At 42.5% G+C, this 20,360-nt stretch overlaps 1 protein-coding gene across 1 annotated transcript; it reads right to left on the bottom strand.

Annotated features, from left to right (window-relative positions):
- Positions 1 to 9,537: 9,537 nt before the first annotated feature.
- LOC106813635 (protein white-like) lies at positions 9,538 to 19,873 on the bottom strand. Its single transcript, XM_014817819.1, has 15 exons — positions 19,868 to 19,873; positions 16,765 to 16,836; positions 16,429 to 16,524; positions 15,742 to 15,908; positions 14,945 to 15,016; positions 14,130 to 14,232; positions 13,723 to 13,815; positions 13,330 to 13,464; positions 13,011 to 13,142; positions 12,628 to 12,778; positions 12,212 to 12,289; positions 11,793 to 11,898; positions 10,643 to 10,743; positions 10,259 to 10,338; positions 9,538 to 9,870 (listed from the first exon to the last, which is right to left on the bottom strand). Exons 1-15 carry the CDS (start codon positions 19,871 to 19,873, stop codon positions 9,538 to 9,540), a joined length of 1,725 nt encoding a protein of 574 aa, XP_014673305.1.
- Between the last annotated feature and the right edge of the window lie 487 nt (positions 19,874 to 20,360).

Below are 20,360 nucleotides of genomic sequence, written 5' to 3' on the forward strand. Positions count from 1 at the left end.
TTATAACAATATCCAGCAAATCGCCGTAAAAACCGTCATAACAATACGGTTTAATGGCGACTCTTTTCGACAGTCGTAAAGCAATAAAGCCTAAACAATGTTTGGTGTGAGAGTCCGTCGTGAAACTGAACGGAAGTAGCTTAAATAAACAAGATTAAATCATTTATTTATAATGAAATAATGTGGTGTGTAAATGTTTGTGAATATATCATGTGTACAGGTATTGCGTGCAACTCTCATAAATGTTCCACGCATGCAGTGCTGTAGTAACACCCCCCCCCCCGGGGGGCACTCTTAAGGAATTGGGCATCGGACCTCGGTCGCCGTTGACCGCTAAGATAATTTTATTCGGCCGTTTTTAAACGGTCAAAGTGGAGCCGGGCGGGCTGCCAGCATGTGTGCATGGTAAAATCAGATATATAACATTCACTTTTCTCGCAGCATCACGCCCTGGGTTTCGCGTTATGCCTATATTAATATACCGGGAACTGGGCCTCGGACGTCGGTCGCCGTTGACCGCTAAGATAATTTTCTTCGGCCGTTTTTATATGGTCAAAGTGGAGCCGGGCTGGCTGCCAGCACGTGTTCATGGTAAAATCAGATATATCATATCAAGTTCACTTTTCTCGCAATATCACGCCCTGGGTTTCGCGATTGGCCTATATTAATATACAGGGAATTGGGCCTCGGACGTCGGTCGCCGTTGACTGCTAAGAAAATTTTCTTCGGCCGTTTTTATACGGCCAAAGTGGAGCCGGGCGTGCTGCCAGCACGTGTGTATGGTAAAATCAAATATATAATATTAACTTTTCTCGCAGCATCACGCCCTGGCGTTCGCGTTATGCCTATATTAATATACAGGGAATTGGACGGGGGCGTTTGACGTGCTAAGTATCATTTCTCTTTCGGGTTTTTTATAGCGGTCAAAGTGGAGGCCGGGTGGGCTTGGCAGCCCGTGGGCTTGTAAAGGTATACTATATACCTTATTGCCCTTTCTCGACAGTTCGAGACCTGGGGTTTCGCGTTTTATGCCTATAGTTAATCATACGCATTGGGCGCTCGGACGTCGGGGCTAAGTAGAATTTTCCTTCGGCCGGTTTTTAATAGCGGCCAAGTGGAGCCGGGCGTGCTTCACACGGGTTGTGTATGGTATAATCAATATATAATATAACTTTTTCGGCAGCATCACGCCCTGGCGTGGTCGCGGTATGGCTATATTAAATTATACCGGGAAGTTGACGTCGTCGCGCGTTGACTTGCTAAGGATAATTTTCTTCGGCGTTTTTTATACGGTCAAAGTGGGCCGGTGTTGCTGCCAGCCGTGTGCATGGTAAAACCGAGATATCTATATTCTTATCCTTTTCTCACAGTATCCGCCTTGGGGTTCCGCGTTATGCCTATATTAATTATATCTAAGGAATTGGGCCTCGGGACGTCGGTCGCCGTGTACACTGCTAAGATAATTATTCTTGCGGCTTTCCGTTTTTATACGGCGAAGTGGAGCGGGCGTGCTGGCCGCACGTGTGTATGGTAAAAATCAAATATATAATTTGGACTTTCTCGCAGCATCACGCCTGCGTTCGCGTTATCCTATATTAATATACAGGGAATTAGGACGTACGGTGCCGCGCGTTTGACTCGCTAAGAGTAATTTCTTCGCGGCGTTTTATACGCGTCAAAGTGGAGGCCGGGGCTGCCGACCCGTGTGGCCATCGTGTAAAATCAGATATATAATATTTACTTTTCTCGCAGCTCCACGCCTTCCGTTCGCGGTTTGCAAAAAATATAATGAAATCGCTAGCTGCGGGTACCCGCTGCGCTGGGAAAATCGTGCTACTATAGTCAATACTACTAATAATGGACCAATCGGAACATTCGGGTAAAATCGACAATAACATTGCACAACAATATGATATTTAGAATCGTGTATATAGATACTAAGCATGGGAAAGAACCTGTTTACGTATGCCACTTTATATGACAGCAGCAACGCCAACTAAGTAGGACCCTGGAACATAATAGATATGGTGTAAATGACAAAAAGTTATTATACAGCATGTACGAATGGCTTGCACTTTTCATTTGAAAACCTCTTGATAAACAATGTTTTTCGTGTTATTCTCTGGTGGAAATATGTAAAGATTCCTGGAGTCTCGAACTATTGAGCTCCCCACGTACGGCATGCACGTATGGCACGTACGGCACGTAACAGCATGTACGAATGGGTTGCGCTTCTCATTTCAAAGCTGTTGTGATAAACTGTGCAGTCGTAACACTGAACTGGCTGTGGCTCTGTTTTAGCTCGCGGGTTTCGGTTTCGCGTTTCACATACCAGCAGGGTGATGGATGAGTGGGGCTCGATTTTTCTCTGTGTGGCAGCACTGTACAGTCAGTGCTGACATTGTGTGAAGATTCACGAATTGAGGGGTTTTTCACGGATTTTGCGGTGAGTTTGACGGTTTGGCAGGTTTTTTTCAGCTAGGAACACTCCCCGGGTATAAGAGATGACCCTGTGAAAATTGCATCCAGATCGCTTGGGCGGTTTGGCCGCCTATAGGGAAGATACATACATACATACATACATACATACATACATACATACATACGAACTCAAATATATATTAGATAGTGGGGCGGATGTGACATTTTTTACTTAAAGTGTGGACTTCTGGAAAGAAGCATGAAAATTTGCTCTAGGTGGGTTTTGAGTATGCTGATTTCAACAATTGCGGGAAACACGATGTCACTCCAACCATGTTCCCGCCAAAAATTAAAAATGCCCACCAGAAAACATGTTTTCCCCATAAATCAGCTGTAAGTGCCCCGATTACCATGATCTTGGCGTCTATAGCTATGTTTTTGAAGTCAAAGAATGCAATTAAACTTGTCAAATATCATAAGATATATCTTCCCGCCAAAAACTTGAAAATTCAAAATGGCCACAACAAAACACAGTTTTGCCCATAAATCAGCTGTAAGTTCACCAAGTACTATGATCTTGGTCTCTATACATATGTTTTTGAGGTAAATGAACCCCATAGAACGGGTATAGAACACATTGTGATCTATCATAACATCTTCCCGCCAAAAAAACAAAACCAAAATGGCTGCCACAAACGCATTTTTTGCCATAAAATGGCTATACGTGCCACGATTACAAGGATCTAGGTATCTATACTAGTTTTTATGTCAAGGAACCCGATGGAAAACATGAAATATCCTAACATACATCTTCAAATTAAACAAATACAATATAAAATGTTTTTGTCAAAGAACTCATGTACACACATGTGAAAAATTATGATGAAAACCTAAAAATAATGCCATCTATAGTTCATAATTTCTGTTACACTTTGGAAGGTGAGCCTGCGCGCCTGCCAAAACGTCGTTCCTTAGATCACAGCGTGAACAAAAACATGTTGCCTATGTGGAGTCACTTGAAAAGATTATTCAGCGGATGTGCGCTCTTTACCACTATCACTCTGCTCGCTGGATGACGGTTCATGTGAGAGATAAACTTGCCCTCGAGATTAACTGCCCTACCACACATGCAGAGTTTCTCAAAGGCAACTTTGTGACACAGAAAACCATGCACAAATTCTCAGCACTAGCCCATGATCAAGTTCATGAACAGCTGAATGCAATTGGGAAGGGAGATGGAGACGTAATAGGTATCACTGAAAATGAAACAGCACTGAGACGGTGGATGGTGGCAGGTCCAGAAACAGCTAGACTATTAATGAAGTATGATATGACAAACATTCAATGAAAAAGAAGGACACAGAACGCCACCATGAACGAATACCAAGTGTGCAGAAGGCTTGCTTGATACCAAACAGGTAATGTCCGATAGTATGGTAGATACTATAAGGTCCGCAGAAGACATAGGCAAAGCACATGCAGTACCAGAAATTTGTTTCGGGGCGTATCAATGACAATATCACTGCATTCAATAACACCATACATAGATACAATCTGCCTCTGTTGAATTCTAGTTCAAAAAAGAAACCTGCGAAGTCCACTTCCAATATTTCCAACATGCACAATGATGTTCATCTCTTCTCATGGCTGTATATATCGTGTCAAGCTAGAGAAAGTGATATGGATGCCTTCTTCGAACATGAAAATTATGCATGGACTCCATCGTTGGCGTCAAATGGTATCATGCGCCAAACAAGCAAATCTGACTTGATGGAATGCTTGGAGTCATTGGTACCACAGCCGGAATCTGTTCCAAATGTTGATGTCAACATTGTTGACGGTGCTGCCATTGTGCACATGCTTGACCCAAAGAAGTCCCAACTTTTTGTCAAAACATTCCAGAACTATTTACAATTGGTGTTCTTTCCCTATATAAAACACATGCTACAAGACGTTGTTCGCGTAGATGTTGTCTGGGATGTCTACAGGAAGGACAGCCTAAGGCACAAACACGACAGAACCGTGGATCTGGTAATCATCTCCGGGTGGACAATAACACCAAGATTCCTGTTAACTGGAAGAACTTCTTTTGCTGTGATGCTAACAAAGACAGCCTGTTTCAACTTCTAGCCAATGAAATACAAGAGTTTCAACCTCCTCCACAGAAGCTAGTGAACTCCACACATGGCCAGAATGCTGTATCATCTCGCATAGCTAACCTGTCAGATTTGTTCTGCACTCACGAAGAAGCAGACACACGGCTCCTGTTTTATGCTTTCCATTTATTCCATCATGGGTTTACCAAGCTGATGATACATGCAACAGATACTGATGTGGTGGTTATCGCAATTGCAGTGTGTTTTACAGGACTGGGAAATATTGATAGCATTTGGTCATGGTGCTAAACTACTTTACATTTAGTGCCACCTAATTGCAGCTGAATTAGGCAACGATGCATCATGTGGTCTTCTATTCTTCCACGCAATATCAGGATGTGATACTGTTCCTGCCTTCCATGGAATTGGAAAAAGAACAGCTTGGGCTGTTTGGTGCAGTATGCCTCATCACAAACCGATTTTTGCTCGGTTATCCCATGCTCTAAGCCAGGTATCCCCCGACGACGTGGAGCAAATAGAGAGATATGTTGTTCTTTTGTATCAGCAAACATCAGCACTCAGCCATGTGAATGAAGCCAGGAAGCAGTTGTTCACTCAAAACCGTAAGATGAAAAACATTCCTCTAACGTTGCATGCCCGGGAACGTACAGCATGTGAAAAGGGCTGTTTATCAGGCAGGGCACATCTGGGGACATTCACTTATAGGAGACCCTGATGTTCCATCGCCAGATCTATGGGGCTGTGAGAGAGTGACAGATGATTCCCCATGGACTCTATGCTGGACCACTCTTCCAGAGGCAGGAAAAGCTAGGCATGAACTGTTAAAATGTGGATACAAAAAGTCTTGTACAAAAAGATGCTAGTGTGTCAAAGCAAATCTCGAGTGTACACAGATGTGCTTCTGTTTAGGACAGTGAAACAGAGAATAAGCAAGCAAATCTGATCATATGAGACACTGATAGAGATCATTTAATGTTTTAACATAATACATGATACACCATTGGATTGCTTTTACACGGCATACGCGTGTGCCTTCTATTGCGTGCACTGCGTCTTCATGAAATCTGATGGAACGACGTTTTGGCTGGCGCGCAGGCGTACCTTCCAAAGTGTAACAGAAATTATGAACTGAAGTATAGATGGCATACTTAAGTTTTCATCATAATTTTTCACGTGTTCTACCCAGTTCTTTGACCTAAAAAAAACATTTTAAATTGTATTTGTTTAATTTGAAGATGTATGTTAGGATATTTCATGTTTTCCATCGGGTTCCTTGACATAAAAACAGGTATAGATAACTAGATCCTGGTAATCGTGGCACGTATAGCCATTTCATGGCAAAGAAATGCGTTTGTGGCAGCCATTTTGGATTTAATTTTTTGGCGGGAAGATGTTATGATAGATCACATGTGTTCTATACCCGTTCTATGGGGTTCATTGACCTCAAAAACATATGCATAGCGACCAAGATCATGGTACTTGGGGCACTTACAGCTGATTTATGGGCAAAACTGTGTTTTGTGGCGGCCATTTTGAATTTTCAACTTTTTGGCGGGAAGATTATATCTTATGATATTTGAAATGTGTTTTCTTGCATTCTTTGACTTCAAAAACATAGGTATATACACCAAGATCATGGTAATCGGGCACTTACAGCTGATTTATGGGCAAAAACATTTTTTCTAGCGGGCATTTTTAATTTTAGATTTTTTGGCGGGAAACGTTGGTGTGACATCGTGGTTCCCACAATTTTTGAAATCAGCATACTCAAAACCCCCCTAGAGCAAATTTTCATGCTGCTTTCCAGAGGTGCACACCTCAGACACATATCCGCCCCACTAATACAGGGAATTGGACGTCGGTCGCCGTTGACTGCTAAGATAATTTTCTTCGGCGTTTTTATACGGTCAAAGTGGAGCCGGGTGGGCTGCCAGCCCGTGTGCATGGTAAAATCAGAGATATATATATACATTATTCACTTTTCTCACAGTATCACGACCTGGGTTTCGCGTTATGCCTATATTAATATACAAGGAATTGGGCCTCGGACGTCGGTCGCCGTTGACTGTTAAGATCATTTTCTTTGGCCGTTTTTATACGGTCAAAGTGAAGCCGGGCGGGCTGCCAGCACGTGTGCATGGTAAAATCGGATATATAATATTCACTTTTCTTGCAGCATCACGCCCTGTGTTTCGCGTTCTGCCTATATACACGGAATTGGGCCTCGGACGTCGGTCTCCGTTGACCGCTAAGATGATTTTTTTCGGCCGTTTTTATACGGTTAAAGTGGAGCCGGGCGGACTGCCAGCACGTGTGCATGGTAAAATCAAATATATAACATTTACTTTTCTCGCAGCATCACGCCCTGGATTTCGCGTTATGCCTATATTAATATACAGGGAATTGGGCCTGGGACGTCGGTCGCCGTTGACTGCTAAAATAATTTTCTTCGGCCGTTTTTATACGGTCAAAGTGGAGCCGGGCGGGCTTCCAGCACGTGTGCATGGTAAAATCAGATATACAATATTCACTTTTCTCGCAGCATCACGCCATGGGTTTCGCGTTATGCCTAAATTAATATTGTATTCAGCAAACGGTGGCGACAGGATGCGATACTTGGAATGTGTCACCGTATGCCCGTATTGAATTGACAAGCGGTGACAAACGGTGACCACGTCTTGATGCGACGCTTACAGCATTTGGGACAACAGCGGTGACAAGCTGGACGGCCAGGTGACGCGACGCGTATCGAAATCAGCAGGGACTGAAAATAGGTGACGCGACGCGTAACGACGTGGAACGCGCGTGACAGCATCGCTTGCTGCTTGTCGCCAAGGTCTGGTTTTGCCAAAGTAGTTTCTGCTAGATCCGGTTTCGAGCTGCTATATATAAACAGCAATTGACAAGCAGAAAACATATGAGATTTAAAGGGAGACTGTAGTAAACCGGAGAGAGATCGAGACGAGGCGGCGGAGCTTATAGGCATGGTTGCCTAGGCTGTGCATGGTATTGTATATATTTGTATATGTGTCAAGTAATAAAGTCAATAACTAATCAGCGAAACATCTCTACCATTTGCTAACGAAACAACGCTGCTACGTTCTACGCTGTCGATTCTACGAGAACCCGAAGTCTTCAACTTTTCACAGTACAACATTAATATACACGGAATTGGGCCTCGGACGTCGGTCTCCGTTGACCGCTAAGATATTTTCTTCGGCCATTTTTATACGGTCAAAGTGGAGCCGGGCGGACTGCCAGCACGTGTGCATGGTACAATCAAATATATAATATTCACTTTTCTCGCAGCATCACGCCCTGGGTTTCGCGTTATGCCTATATTAATATACAGGGAATTGGGCCTCGGACGTCGGTCGCCGTTGACTGCTAAGGTAATTTTCTTCGGCCGTTTCTATACGGTCAAAGTGGAGCCGAACGGGCTGCCAGCACGTGTGCATGGTAAATATTCACGTTTCACGCAGCATCACGCCCTGTATATGTACTGGACAGGGTTTATTTTCCGAACATCATTATTGGCACAGGGTTATCTAGACTCTCAGCAAGCAAGCTGGTATTGGTCCAATATTGGCAAAACAATATTTGGCCAATATCGCCAGGCCAATATTGGACCAATATAGGCAAAACAATATTGGGCCAATATGAGCCAATATCACCAGTTCCCTACTGTGATATCCTATCCTACCCAGTTCCGAGGCGAGTGACCCCCCCCCCCCGGAGTAACAAGTGCGTGATTTGGTCACATTTCGCCATAATGATGGACCATTGGCAGAACTACAGATACTGAACGACTGCTCCTCTATTATAAGTTTGCCATGTACTTTATAGTACAGGAGCTAAGGTTTATAATTGTGCATTTTTTGACAAATTGAAGTATGGCACATTGGCACAGGTAGTTTATAGTAATAGTATAGTTTAAGATAAGAAGCTACAAATAGGTTTACACAAGAAAGTAATAATAATTTTAATAATCAGTTTGAGCGAAAAAAAGAACACATAATTATTATATCTGTGAACAAAAGTTTAACCGGAACGATATAAATTCCACAGAAAATATCCTTCGGTTGTACACAACAGTTAATATGGACTTGTATTCCGTCATATATTGGCTCATTAGACCCTAATGTCTGATCTATGTCATCTATGATCATAATGATGGACGTTGTCAATTGCAACCTGGCATGTTATGCCACCTTTTGGGTAGCCTGGTTCCTGATAATTTCCACGTAGCAAAAGACCACGGACAAGTCTAGCAGCACTACCTACTGTAGGATAACAGGCTCTCTAAGTGGTGGAAATTGAATCAAATTTTGCTAAAGGTTGGTTGCCTCAGCGGTCTTTCAATTTAAGTGAACCACGATACAATTTTAACAACGCACAACTCGTGTCCGTGCCACCACGGCTGGAACGAACCAAGCGAAAATAATACTTTTTATTATTAAATAATAAGACATGAGATAACTTATGTAAATAGCATGTTGCCGACATTGTCTTATCGATGATATTTGATAAATTTTCACGATCTACTAATTAGTCTTGCTATGATCACATGTAGACAATGTTATAATTAAACCGGGGTATTGCCAATCAGGGATGTAGCCATTTTCGACGAAGCCGTGTATGGTTTGTATATGGAAGAATGGTTCTCAGAATGTGATCGAAATTATGACCAATAATATTTCTCCAAATAATTATGCGATTGTTGTCTAGCAACCTTTGCGTAGTTCGCGTAGTTTTCGATACGCATATTCGTAAGGTGCCACCGATTGGCTTTATGCCAGCAGAGCTTCCCTCTCCGCTCCGGCAGCGCCCTTTTCTTGTCTTCTTTCTTGTCGCACACTGACGGTTTTAGTCGTGAGAACGAACGTGCAGTTAGCAGGTCAGTCTTGACATTCACGGTGGGTAGCACCTGAGCGATTATGACCAGTAATGTTTCTGCAAATATGTTATCTAGCAACCCTGCGTAGTTAGCGTAGTATGCCTAAAATGTCGTCGTCAGCCACCGATTGGCTTCTTGCACAGCTTCCATCCCTACTCTGGCAGCGCCCTCTTTCTTGTCTTCTTTCCGGTCGGTCCCGGAACGCCACTTTCTTATCTCGCTCCTGTCTATGATGTCCATGGCGGGCAGGCTGTTTTTCGTACTCGTGCGTGATCTGGTGCCGTCGGCCGCGAGTTTCTGCCGAATGGCGTCTGTGCCCGTGGCGCCGATACTCTGCATTCGGTGCCTAGCTCTCAACGCCAGCGACACGTAGCCCCCGACGTTGTAGATGACGATTAGGACGCAGAGCATGATGATGTTGAATGTCAGATTCTCCTAGAGACAACATATGATAGAATCGCGGGTACATGCATAAGGAATCGCGATAGAGCAATCAAGAGAGAGTCATGTTATAGTTCTCCTTCCTATTATAAAGCAATGTATATATGTGTGTCGATGTAAATCAGATAGAGGGCGTTCTTGTGTTTTAACAGAAACTCACAAGATTATATAATAGACGACATACATAATAGACGAGTCACGACGGCGGTACATTTCTGATTTTACTAAAACTGTGTTAGTGTGCTTACAAGCATATTTAATTTTATTCGTCATGTAATCACTAATTTGTGATTATTGTTTTACCCCTTGTTTATACATATGTACACTGTGTTCATCTCGTAGGAATTTATATATTGAATATATATATTTCAATGGACGTTACCTCTTTAAAATGGTACTTATCAAGAACTTCCTGGCCGTCATTATAACACATTTCTGCAGATTCGGGTGGATTTTCGCACGCTATAATGAAACAGAATACATCACAAATGAGGTGGAGTGAAATGGGTAACTTTCGGCATGATCGATTGATATTCTTGCTAATATATTCTATTCTTTCTCTATCATATACTTTATTTGCTGTTTCATCTAAAATGATTATGAAATAAGGAAACTAAAATTAACAGTAGTAATTTTTTTTATTTTACTCTCACCATGCACACGAGACCAAGTAAAACCACTTCTATACAGTCTCTGTATTGTGGTTGAATTAGGTTTTAGTTTTTACACACCAGATTATTATGTAGGCCCTAACCAAAATACGTACTTATGTTGCTGATATCTCTCCACTGATTGATAAAGAGAGCCTCAACGCCGTATCGTAACCATGATATCCACTGCATCCATGACAAATATATTGGGATCGAGCTAAAAACAAAGCCATGTAGAGTAAATATTGATGTGTGATGCTGGGAGCACTCACAGGGAAAAGGAAATTTCGCGTTCCCCCTTCCGTTCCCTTTCTATTTATATCCGCGTCCACTATTACAGAAGATTCTGTACAAATTCCACCTATTTATCGCAACAAATCAACAGGAGTTTCATTTTTAATCTACATCTATACTTATGTATCCTTTTTAAGCAAGAAGGAATATCTTCCTCATTTTCCCAATGCGAAATGAAGACGACTCTTAATAGATAAAAATGGTATATTCGCAATTTTTGAGGCGGTGACTTTATATTTTTATTTATGATGTGAGATGATATATAAACACTTTATCGATTAATTTATTATTTTTATATTTATTACACTATATATTTTTTATCAATAGTAAAGACCTAGAATTTTTTGTAACAATACATCTTTTCTCGAATATTGAAACGCGAGTGCGTATTCGTTTTTTCTGGGACGTGGTAATTATAAAGAAAGTGAAAAAGCAATATAGTAAAAACGTGAAGCTTAGAGAAAAGGTGAGTAGAGAGAAATGATGAGAGAGAGAGAGAGAGAGAGAGAGAGAGAGAGATAGAGAGAGAGCGGGAGGGGGGAGAACGAAAGAAATACTAGCTGAGAATAAGTGAGCGAGTGAGTGAATGAGTGAGTGAGTGAGTGAGTGAGTGAGTGAGTGAGTGAGTGAGTGAGTGAGTGAGTGAGTGAGTGAGTGAATGAATGAGTGAGTGAGTGAGTGAGTGAGTGAGTGAGTGAGTGAGTGAGTGAGTGAGTGAGTGAGCGAGTGGGTGAGTGGGTGGGTGAGTGGGTGGGTGAGTGAGTGGGTGAGTGAGTGAGTGAGTGAGTGAGTTAGTGAGTGAGTGAGTGAGTGAGTGAGTGAGTGAGTGAGTGAGCGAGTGAGTGAGTGAGTGGGTGAGTGAGTGAGTGAGAACGAAGCGGAAAAACGTGGAGAGAGATCGTATATTGCTCCATATCCACGCATTCACGCACAGGCACTTATGTGTCGGTAGTAAGTCAAGGCGTCGCTTACTCTATATTCATAAAAAAGCCAGATAGTATAAACAGCGGAAGGTTCAACGGCGCAAACGATGACACTGCCACCGTGTAACTCGGCGAAGCGCATGCTACCCAGAATCCTGCAAAAAGCAAAATAAACGCGAACATCATAATAATTGTAAGCGTCGATTTCAACATTCCTGTCACGCCTCTGTGATATTTGTGAAGGACATGCAGCGCTGTGCAAACTAATAACATTTACTATTTTATAATAATAGTAATAATAATAACAATTAGGGCTATTATTATTATTATTATTATTATTATCATTATTATTATTATTATATTTATCTTGTCATTTTATTATTACGTATTATTTTACAAAGTATTTTCTAACTAGGAGCTGGTTGAATTCTTTCGACAAACATGCGTTGTTTATTCAACGCGACTCACCAATTCCCGCAGAGGCTTGACATATTAGAATGTATATCCCCAGAGCGACGAAGAAGCTTTCTGCTGTTCGCGACAAACCTGAGACAGAGAGATTGCATTACTTTTCCGGGAAAATACCGTGTATCACGCATGTATATAGACGGGAAGGGGATCAGGAGAAGCAGCCCGAATCTGGCACATGAATGCAGCAGTCATTATCAATCAGCAGTTAATATTAACGCATTTCCTCACAATCCATTTGCTCCTCATGTGTGCGCGTGCGTGGGTGCGTGCGTGCGCGTGTGTGCGGGTGACGTGTTCTATCTGTCTATTATAGCATAAAGTTGTTATGGTTATACCGGGCTATACCACAGTATACTATAGTGATACTGTGATACTGTTACAATTATAATAATTATCTTATGCTTATGTCCTACCTGCCATCCAATATCCTATTCCAACGAGAACAATGGTTTCTACCACGAAGATTAACGCCTGCACAACCACTTGGGATATGCAGTACGCGTCCACTCGATACAAGCCGCTCTCGTGCTCACGGAAGAAAAGTATGGCTTCCAGGGGCAGTGTCTTCATAGATCAAAAGAGCAAGAGACTGAGACACAGAGTGCGAGATACCAAGACAGGGAGAGAAACGAGAGGGAGAGAGGAATGATGACAAAGAAAGAGTTGAGGAAAATCAATCAATCAACTATGAAGCGTTATCAAAGTCATGAAACAAGACGTTCTTGGATTGTATTTGAAATATTGTGAGCTGTGGATTCTCATAAGAATTTAGCCATTCTCTACAATTACTACATACAGTTAGAATGGTAAATGCAGTCGTAAAGGTGAGTTCTGCTGCAAAATTAAACATCACTCCGTTTAGGTTCTGTACTCCTTTCTGGTTGAGCTCCTGATTCAAGTAGACCAGCCCGATCATCAGTGCTAGCGCCTATACGCATAAAACTAGCGTAAACGTCACATTCACACAACAGATCCGTGTAAAAATTCTTAAGGGCCGCAAGGCTCATAATAATTAATAATGAGTGTATATTTCGTTATACGTAAATAAACTATAAATAGTGTATAAATTGATACTTATATAAATATGTACGTACAGAATAACGTGGAGTACCTACCAGTCTTCTGCCGATTCTCACGCCTATCAAGATAGGCACTCTAACTTGACCCAACATAGTTCTCTGAAGTAATATCCACAGCTGCTGCCACCACGATACTTTGTAACGAGGGTTTGAAGACATCGCATTCTCAAACTAAAATATTAAACGCCCGCGCAGCGCTGTTGTTATAATTATCATAAAAATTATATATACTACTAAACACAACTAATTATGTATAGCCGCGCTATATAATTTATATGTAATAGACATTCATACAAATTCGTTGACAAGAAATCCTCCTGGCATGTTAATAGATGACTTTATTATTACACTAGTTAAAATGCGTTTAATAAACTACTACATTATTATAAAATTCTTGAGGTATTGTGTTAGATTTTTTGGTTTTCTTGCCTTAATAATCGCTTGTTTATGACTTCCACATTCAGCGATAGCTCGACGAACTTCGCTAGCACAGTCGGAATTGTCAAATACGTCAGCGGCTTCCTGAAAGAAATCGAGGACGAAGCTAGTTTTCATAACTGATAATTAATTGAAACTGTAAATGCCATTGTTTGCGAACGAAAATTATCCTGGATTGCGCTGGTATATTTGCGTCATTTTGCCACATTGATTTAAAGATTTGTTTGTGTTCATTCACTCTGCGATACCTCTACAATATTCGTTAAGACCTATTGCAGAATATAGGCTTTTTAATTACGAATATTTATTTCTAAATTCGCGGGACGATTTCTTTCTATGCGGCAAATTTTCCAAAAACCGTTTGAAAGCTCTTTTTGACCCATTGAAGATGAACATACTCGTATGAACTCCCTCGATGCACTTTCCTTCCCGGGCACCACGGCCAGCTGTTGTATATAGTAGTCAGCAGGGTTATAATCCTCAGGACAGTGTCTTGATAATCTGTTCAGTGCAACGTAAGGGTTTAAGAATGCCGTAACGGTGGCAGAATACTAATACCCCGTACAGACTGCAAATTTGATCCCACATCAAACTAGTCTGGCCAGGCCTGACGCGCGCTAAACTTGTGCAGTGTGTACACGCTATCCCGCGCTAAATACTCGGTAGTCCAAACTAAGTTAGCCCTGCAAATGGAGGTGGGCCAGGCTCGCTTAGAAGCGCGCTAAGTTAGCCCGTACTAAGTTAGCACGGGCTAAACTGTGTGTGTACGCAATCTGGGGCCATGCGCACGCTATATTTCGCAATATGCATGCGCATAGCCTTATTTAAGTCACATAAAGGTACAGTAACTGTCTGCTGAGTGTCGTAAGAAGCTAAACTGAGCATGCGCAGTCAACCCATGTTAACTTAGCGCGGTTCAATATTTTGTGTCTGTATGCTGCGAGTTAGCGTGCGCCTAGCGCGGGCCTGGCCAAGATTAGTTTGATTTAGGATCAAAATTTGCAGTCTGAACGGGGTATTAAAGGATAATCAAACATAATAAGTTCGTCTTTACATATCAGTGTAATATTCACGTTATCACGATGATCACAGCTAAGCTACTGATAAATATGTAATATATTGATTAAAAAGCCATTTTGGTTTGTTATTTTAATCCCCTAAATCCTTGTCATTAGGATTCATGTATTTGTGTATGTTCAACTGATATATATACCTGCTGAAAAACGGCAATGCGTCTTCTCGTGCTCCTAGGAACACCGTCCTGCCTTCTGCTAAGAGGAGCAGTCTGTAGTGATATAGAATTATCAAAAGTGAACGAATCGTCAGCGCAGATGCAGTTCATGAAATGCAGTTAAAAGTCTAAATAAGCGTGTTGTCGTGTACCCGGGGGAGGGGGGGGGGCACTCCCATTGTTAAAGGTACTGGGGACGTGCCGCTGGACAGGGTATATTTTCCGAACATCATTATTGGCACAGGGTATATTTTTCGAGCATCATTATTGGCACAGGGCTGATCACACCCATCAAGCTGATATTAGACCAATATTGGCAAAACAATATTGGGCCAATATCACCAGGCCAATATTGGACCAATATAGGCAGATATTGGTTCAATATCGGCCCAATATTAGCAAAAAAAAACAATATTGGACCAATATCACCAGGCCGATATTGGACCAATATCTGCCTATATTGACAGGACAGGACATGTGCAATATTGCAGCAGGGTATACTTTTTAGGGCAGTATATTGGGACAGGGTGTATTTTAGGGCGCAAAGCGGTTTGCGACAGGGGCAGGTTTTCAAGGTCCCGGAGGCACCCCCCCTACCCAGTTCCGAGGCGAGTGCCCCCCGGCTCGAGTACGTACATCTCTCTCTCTGCACACATCGAATCTGCAAGCCAGCGTCGCTATTCAATCGCGATATAATGAGAATTAAATGCTATTAATAATTCGCTCGACAGGCTGGCTCGGATAAGTGTCACGATGATGCTGGCGTACGAAAATCTTACCTGTCGAACATCGTGAACACCTCTGACGACGGCTGATGGATGGTGCAGAGTATCGTCTTGCCGTGAGATGCCATATCTCGCAGCACGGACACAACGTTCTGTGCCATGTAGGAGTCAAGACCCGTGGTCGGCTCGTCGCAGAACATCAGCGGTAGATTGGTAATCATCTGCCGAACGCACGTACGAGATTCTATGATGTACGTCAAGGAAGCATAAGCACGTGCGGGTATGCGCCCGCGTGCATGCATGCGTGCGTGTGTGGGCGGGGCGCCCCCCCTCGAGCCCGTTCGCGTGACTGCGTGTGTGTGTTTGTGTGTGCGTGCGTGCGTGCGTGCGTGCGTGCGTGCGTGCGTGCGTGCGTCCGTGCGAGCGTAACGGTGTGATTCCGTGTGATTTACAAGCACGTGCGCTCGTACGTTGGTGGTCGTGCGTGGGTGAGTGTGTGTGTGTGTGTGTGTGTGTGTGTGTGTGTGTGTGTGTGTGTGTGTGTGTACGTAGCACGCGTGTCTGCTAACTCCTACTCCGCTATTCGGGTAATGCGGCGCGAGGTTTTTAATTTAATTGAAATGTGATTATGATGATTGAAATTAATAAAAGCTCCCCATGATTTCGTCATTATATTGATACTTGAATTTCTCTAGCCGCTCTAGCCTCCTAGCTATATTAAGAAGAAACGTATAATATTACCTCGGAAGCAAACGAAAGTCGCTTCATCTCTCCGCCTGAAATACCCTTCCTTCTCGGGGAGCCAATAACCGAGTCAGCACACTTCCTCAGTCCGAGCTAAGAAAATCGTTGGTCATGGACAGCTTTAATTAGTCGAGAGCATATTTGGCGTGTGACTATGGATGATCGTTCGATTATTACATACTAGCCATTATTGCCTACTTTATATTATTACCTACAATTAATTACTCCAGAGATAAATAATCACCCTGTGCATGACTTGTTGAAGGTTGATTGAAACCGTACACGGTACATATGTGGAATCGGAATTGACGGAACCAAAGTCAAAACATTTACCTCCACCAATAACTTGTCTGCCCTGTCCACCTTCTGTTTATGGGTGAACTTATCTCCCATTCTCAACAAGGCCTAGAAGCACGGAATGCCACACGATAAGACTCACGTATGTACAATAGCTATTTACTTTTCCGGATTGGCTCTCAACAGTGCTAGCATCGCGTCGAATCACGATTATGAAAATATTTTTGCAAATTTCAAATAACGATTTAATTCTACTCGTCGTATATAATCTTTGCTATCCCTTATGGCAATAGATGAAAGCGCTACTACTCATGCCGAAGAGAGAATACAAAGCCCACTCATGTTTATTTGCAGTTTTTCATGTTATAAGCTACTGTATATTTCGCAAATGTGGAGTATAATATTAAAAGTAACCTTGTTGATTATCGTAAAAACGAATTGGCAATTCTTTTACATTTGTGAAGCGTAGTTCAACGCACGCGCGCATAAGTACCGGCGGATGTCACTAATAAATCAATCAACAACTAACACACCCAACACAACCAACACACAAACAACACAACAACAATACTACTTCTACTACTACTATTATTTCTCTACTATCATACTACTATAATATAATAATATATAATAATAATTATATTATTGATTTGATTATTATCTATAATAATAATAATTAATAATACTAATATAACTTATCATAAATCATGAAGTTCAAATATACTGGAATTCGGATTGTTCCTCGTAAGTGTGTGATTGAACAAGTTCTGTTTGCACTTATCGTCTAAAGTATTACGTTGGCGCCTATATCTTCACCGTTTATTTTAATGGCTCCATCGATGATTAATTTGGTATTGTTACGATAAGTGAGCGCATTCATAATGGTCGACTTTCCAGCTCCACTGAAATATACGGAACGCCGGAATGCAGCTGATGAAACCAATGGTAACGAATGCCATAACTGACGCTCCGAATTTCTAAACGTGAGACGGATCTGCCGCGCGCTAGTTGACGGATCACTAATCACTAAAGCCATTAATTTAGCAGATTTTCTAAATCTATTACTCGTCAACACATCGCAGTATATTGCTCCTGTTGGAATATCATACAACTGATTTATTTGTGTAAATCATAATATCGAGAAAAAAACATTTTCGTAAAATAGTTTTACACTACTATGTATATCTAATACATATTTGTGGAATATATAACAGGGTTAATTTTTATTTTGACCGTTGAAGTTTAAACGTTACGCTTCGTTTCGCCTCCTGCAGGGGCTTTCTCAAAGCTTAACTGATGATTATCAGTTTTTACAACCAGATGGTGGTGGCTCAATAGTTATCCACGACCAAGTTAAGGGTCTTGATCCATAGAGACTGATACAAGATTGGCGTGGCCAGCTTTGCTGTTGATCCTGAGCGTGGCAGCGGTGGCGACGGCGCAGGTTCGTGGGATATGCTGCACGCGACCGCGGGAGTTCAATTATGAAGTGTCTGTCGATGGAGACGTGCGCCTAATTTCCGAGGCCGCGGCCGTTCCCAGCGGTAGCGTATGGTTTGTAGTTTTAGAAGATAACAATGAAGACTTTGTTCTAAATAAGAACTATCGGAGGCTAAATAAGAGCAATATACAGACCTTTGAATTTCATAACTAGTCAGTCAAAGGGCTTGTTGGGGGTCCATTATGCAGAGCTTCCAATTGAAATGGCCCATGAAATTGTCAAGTGGAATTGTATTTTCGGAACCCCAAAGAAAATGTCTCTCTCTTACATGCACCCCCTCCCTGATCAATCACGCATTCAGACGTAAACAATAACAGAGATGAAATTGTGTTGAGTTTGTGACTCTTGACGCACGTGCATTGACGTACAAGACTGTTGAAAGCACAGGCACTTGGAACGTCTCAATAAAAATAAATATTCACACTATTTCTCACAATGATCGACCGCCTGTGTGCAAAATAGGTGAACGTATGGGAAACATATACGGTTAGTGCTTACTGTGACATATCCGTGACTAACTGACACCACTAAATTGGTAAAATGTTCCATGCACCTTAAGAAATGCTGAGCAATTACGAGGTTATCATCGCAGAACTCCCGAACACCGTACGTCACAAAGCTATATGTAAACAAACACGCGTGTTGCGAGGTGCCTGCCTCCGATATCCATTTCGAGGCCCGCTAAAGCCAAGCATAAAGCGTGCGGGCAAGACGTCGCACACACAGCTACGTTCATTGGCAAAAACAATCGAGTAGCGCGGTTAAGGATTTTCGGAATTATTTAATTTGAAGAAAAACTTCAATATTCAATGAACGACGCACTCGTTCACTTCCGACAGCAAGTGAAAATGCCGAAAATGTTCCACTTCGATGCGAAATGCATCGGCCGGGCATTTCATTATTTACGAAAAGTAAACAGGCTGGCGAAAGACAGTCGGTACAGTAACTGGTCACGTCGGTGACGCCCCATTCATGTCCATCAACGAAGAAGGCGGGGCTTGTTCTGATTACGGAGATGCGAAAATGCAACGGAAGGACGTAGCACAGTGGGCTATACAGCGTGTTATTTTCGTATTTGTGGCAAACTCTATCGTAGGAAACCGTTCTAACATAGCAGAATGCCCTAGGTCCTGAGATCGGCGATTTGGTGGTGCAATGGGTTCCCATCTTTAAAAATATAAAAGACTGGTGCGGCCTAGGCTGGGATTGGAAGACACAAAGTGTCAATCTTCGGCACGCCTTGGCATCATGGCCGATTTCGTCCAGATGGCCTCCTTAATACAACGCCTGATTTTGATTGGCTCGCGATCGATGATCTTCGAATTCTCCCAATCGATGGTGTGATTGTCCTTCACTACGTGGTCAGTGATCGCGCATTTGGTAATTTCGGTAGACTGTTTTCGTTGGACCCTTGTGAACGATTTGGGTGCTACGGTGTCTACGTCCTTTTTGTGTTCTTTAAGGCGGGCTTCAAATTTTTGGCCGTTTCTCTAAATTTTTTCACACATTGCACACGGTATCTTGTAGTAGACACAGTCCGTAAAGTTGTGCATATCTGTTCTGTCCTTAGGCCCGTTAGGCTGTACCAAAAGCCGTTTTAAAAAAGCGTCTCAAACGGTCTAACTGTTGAAGCCACACCTGCATTTTTTAGGTGACGTTGACCTACGTCCGTGACGCCTCTGACATAGGGTAGGACAATCATCGCCTTCGGTTTCTCCGTGAAGGTTTTCTTATGGGATGTTGTTTTGACCCGTGATGTGATTCCTTGGACACTTTTTCGAGTGTCCAATTGGGGGATACAGGCTTAGTCACGTGTGGACTAAGCTATTGACCACCACACCATCTGGTGGTCAAAACTGATAATCATCAGTTAGCTTTGAGAAAGCCTCCTGGCAGGAGACGAAACGTAAGCGTTACGTTTCCAATCTTCACGGTTGAGTAAAAATTAACCCTGTTTTATATTGTAAGCGGGCGAAGCCCACACGCCACAGAAAGCGAGGGCGATGCGGGGAAACGCAATCTTGGCGCCTCAGTGTCGGAAGAGATGTCACAACAGGCTGTGAGTGGACGCTAGATCAAGCAAGCCGGAACGCGGAAGGGGAAGCAATAGCCCAAACCCACGGCTAAGGTT

Source organism: Priapulus caudatus, unplaced genomic scaffold (genome assembly GCF_000485595.1).
Source record: "Priapulus caudatus unplaced genomic scaffold, Priapulus_caudatus-5.0.1 Scaffold803, whole genome shotgun sequence".
In the NCBI taxonomy this organism is placed as follows: domain Eukaryota; kingdom Metazoa; phylum Priapulida; class Priapulimorpha; order Priapulimorphida; family Priapulidae; genus Priapulus; species Priapulus caudatus.

What these genes read in the sequence shown, in the direction of transcription:
- LOC106813635 (XM_014817819.1), bottom strand. An exon ending in GACTTTCGTTTGCTTCCGAG is followed by an intron (nt 15,909 to 16,428) that starts GTAATATTATAC and finishes TGCGTTCGGCAG; the next exon opens with ATGATTACCAATCTACCGCT. An exon ending in AATAGGATATTGGATGGCAG is followed by an intron (nt 12,290 to 12,627) that starts GTAGGACATAAG and finishes TCTCTGTCTCAG; the next exon opens with GTTTGTCGCGAACAGCAGAA.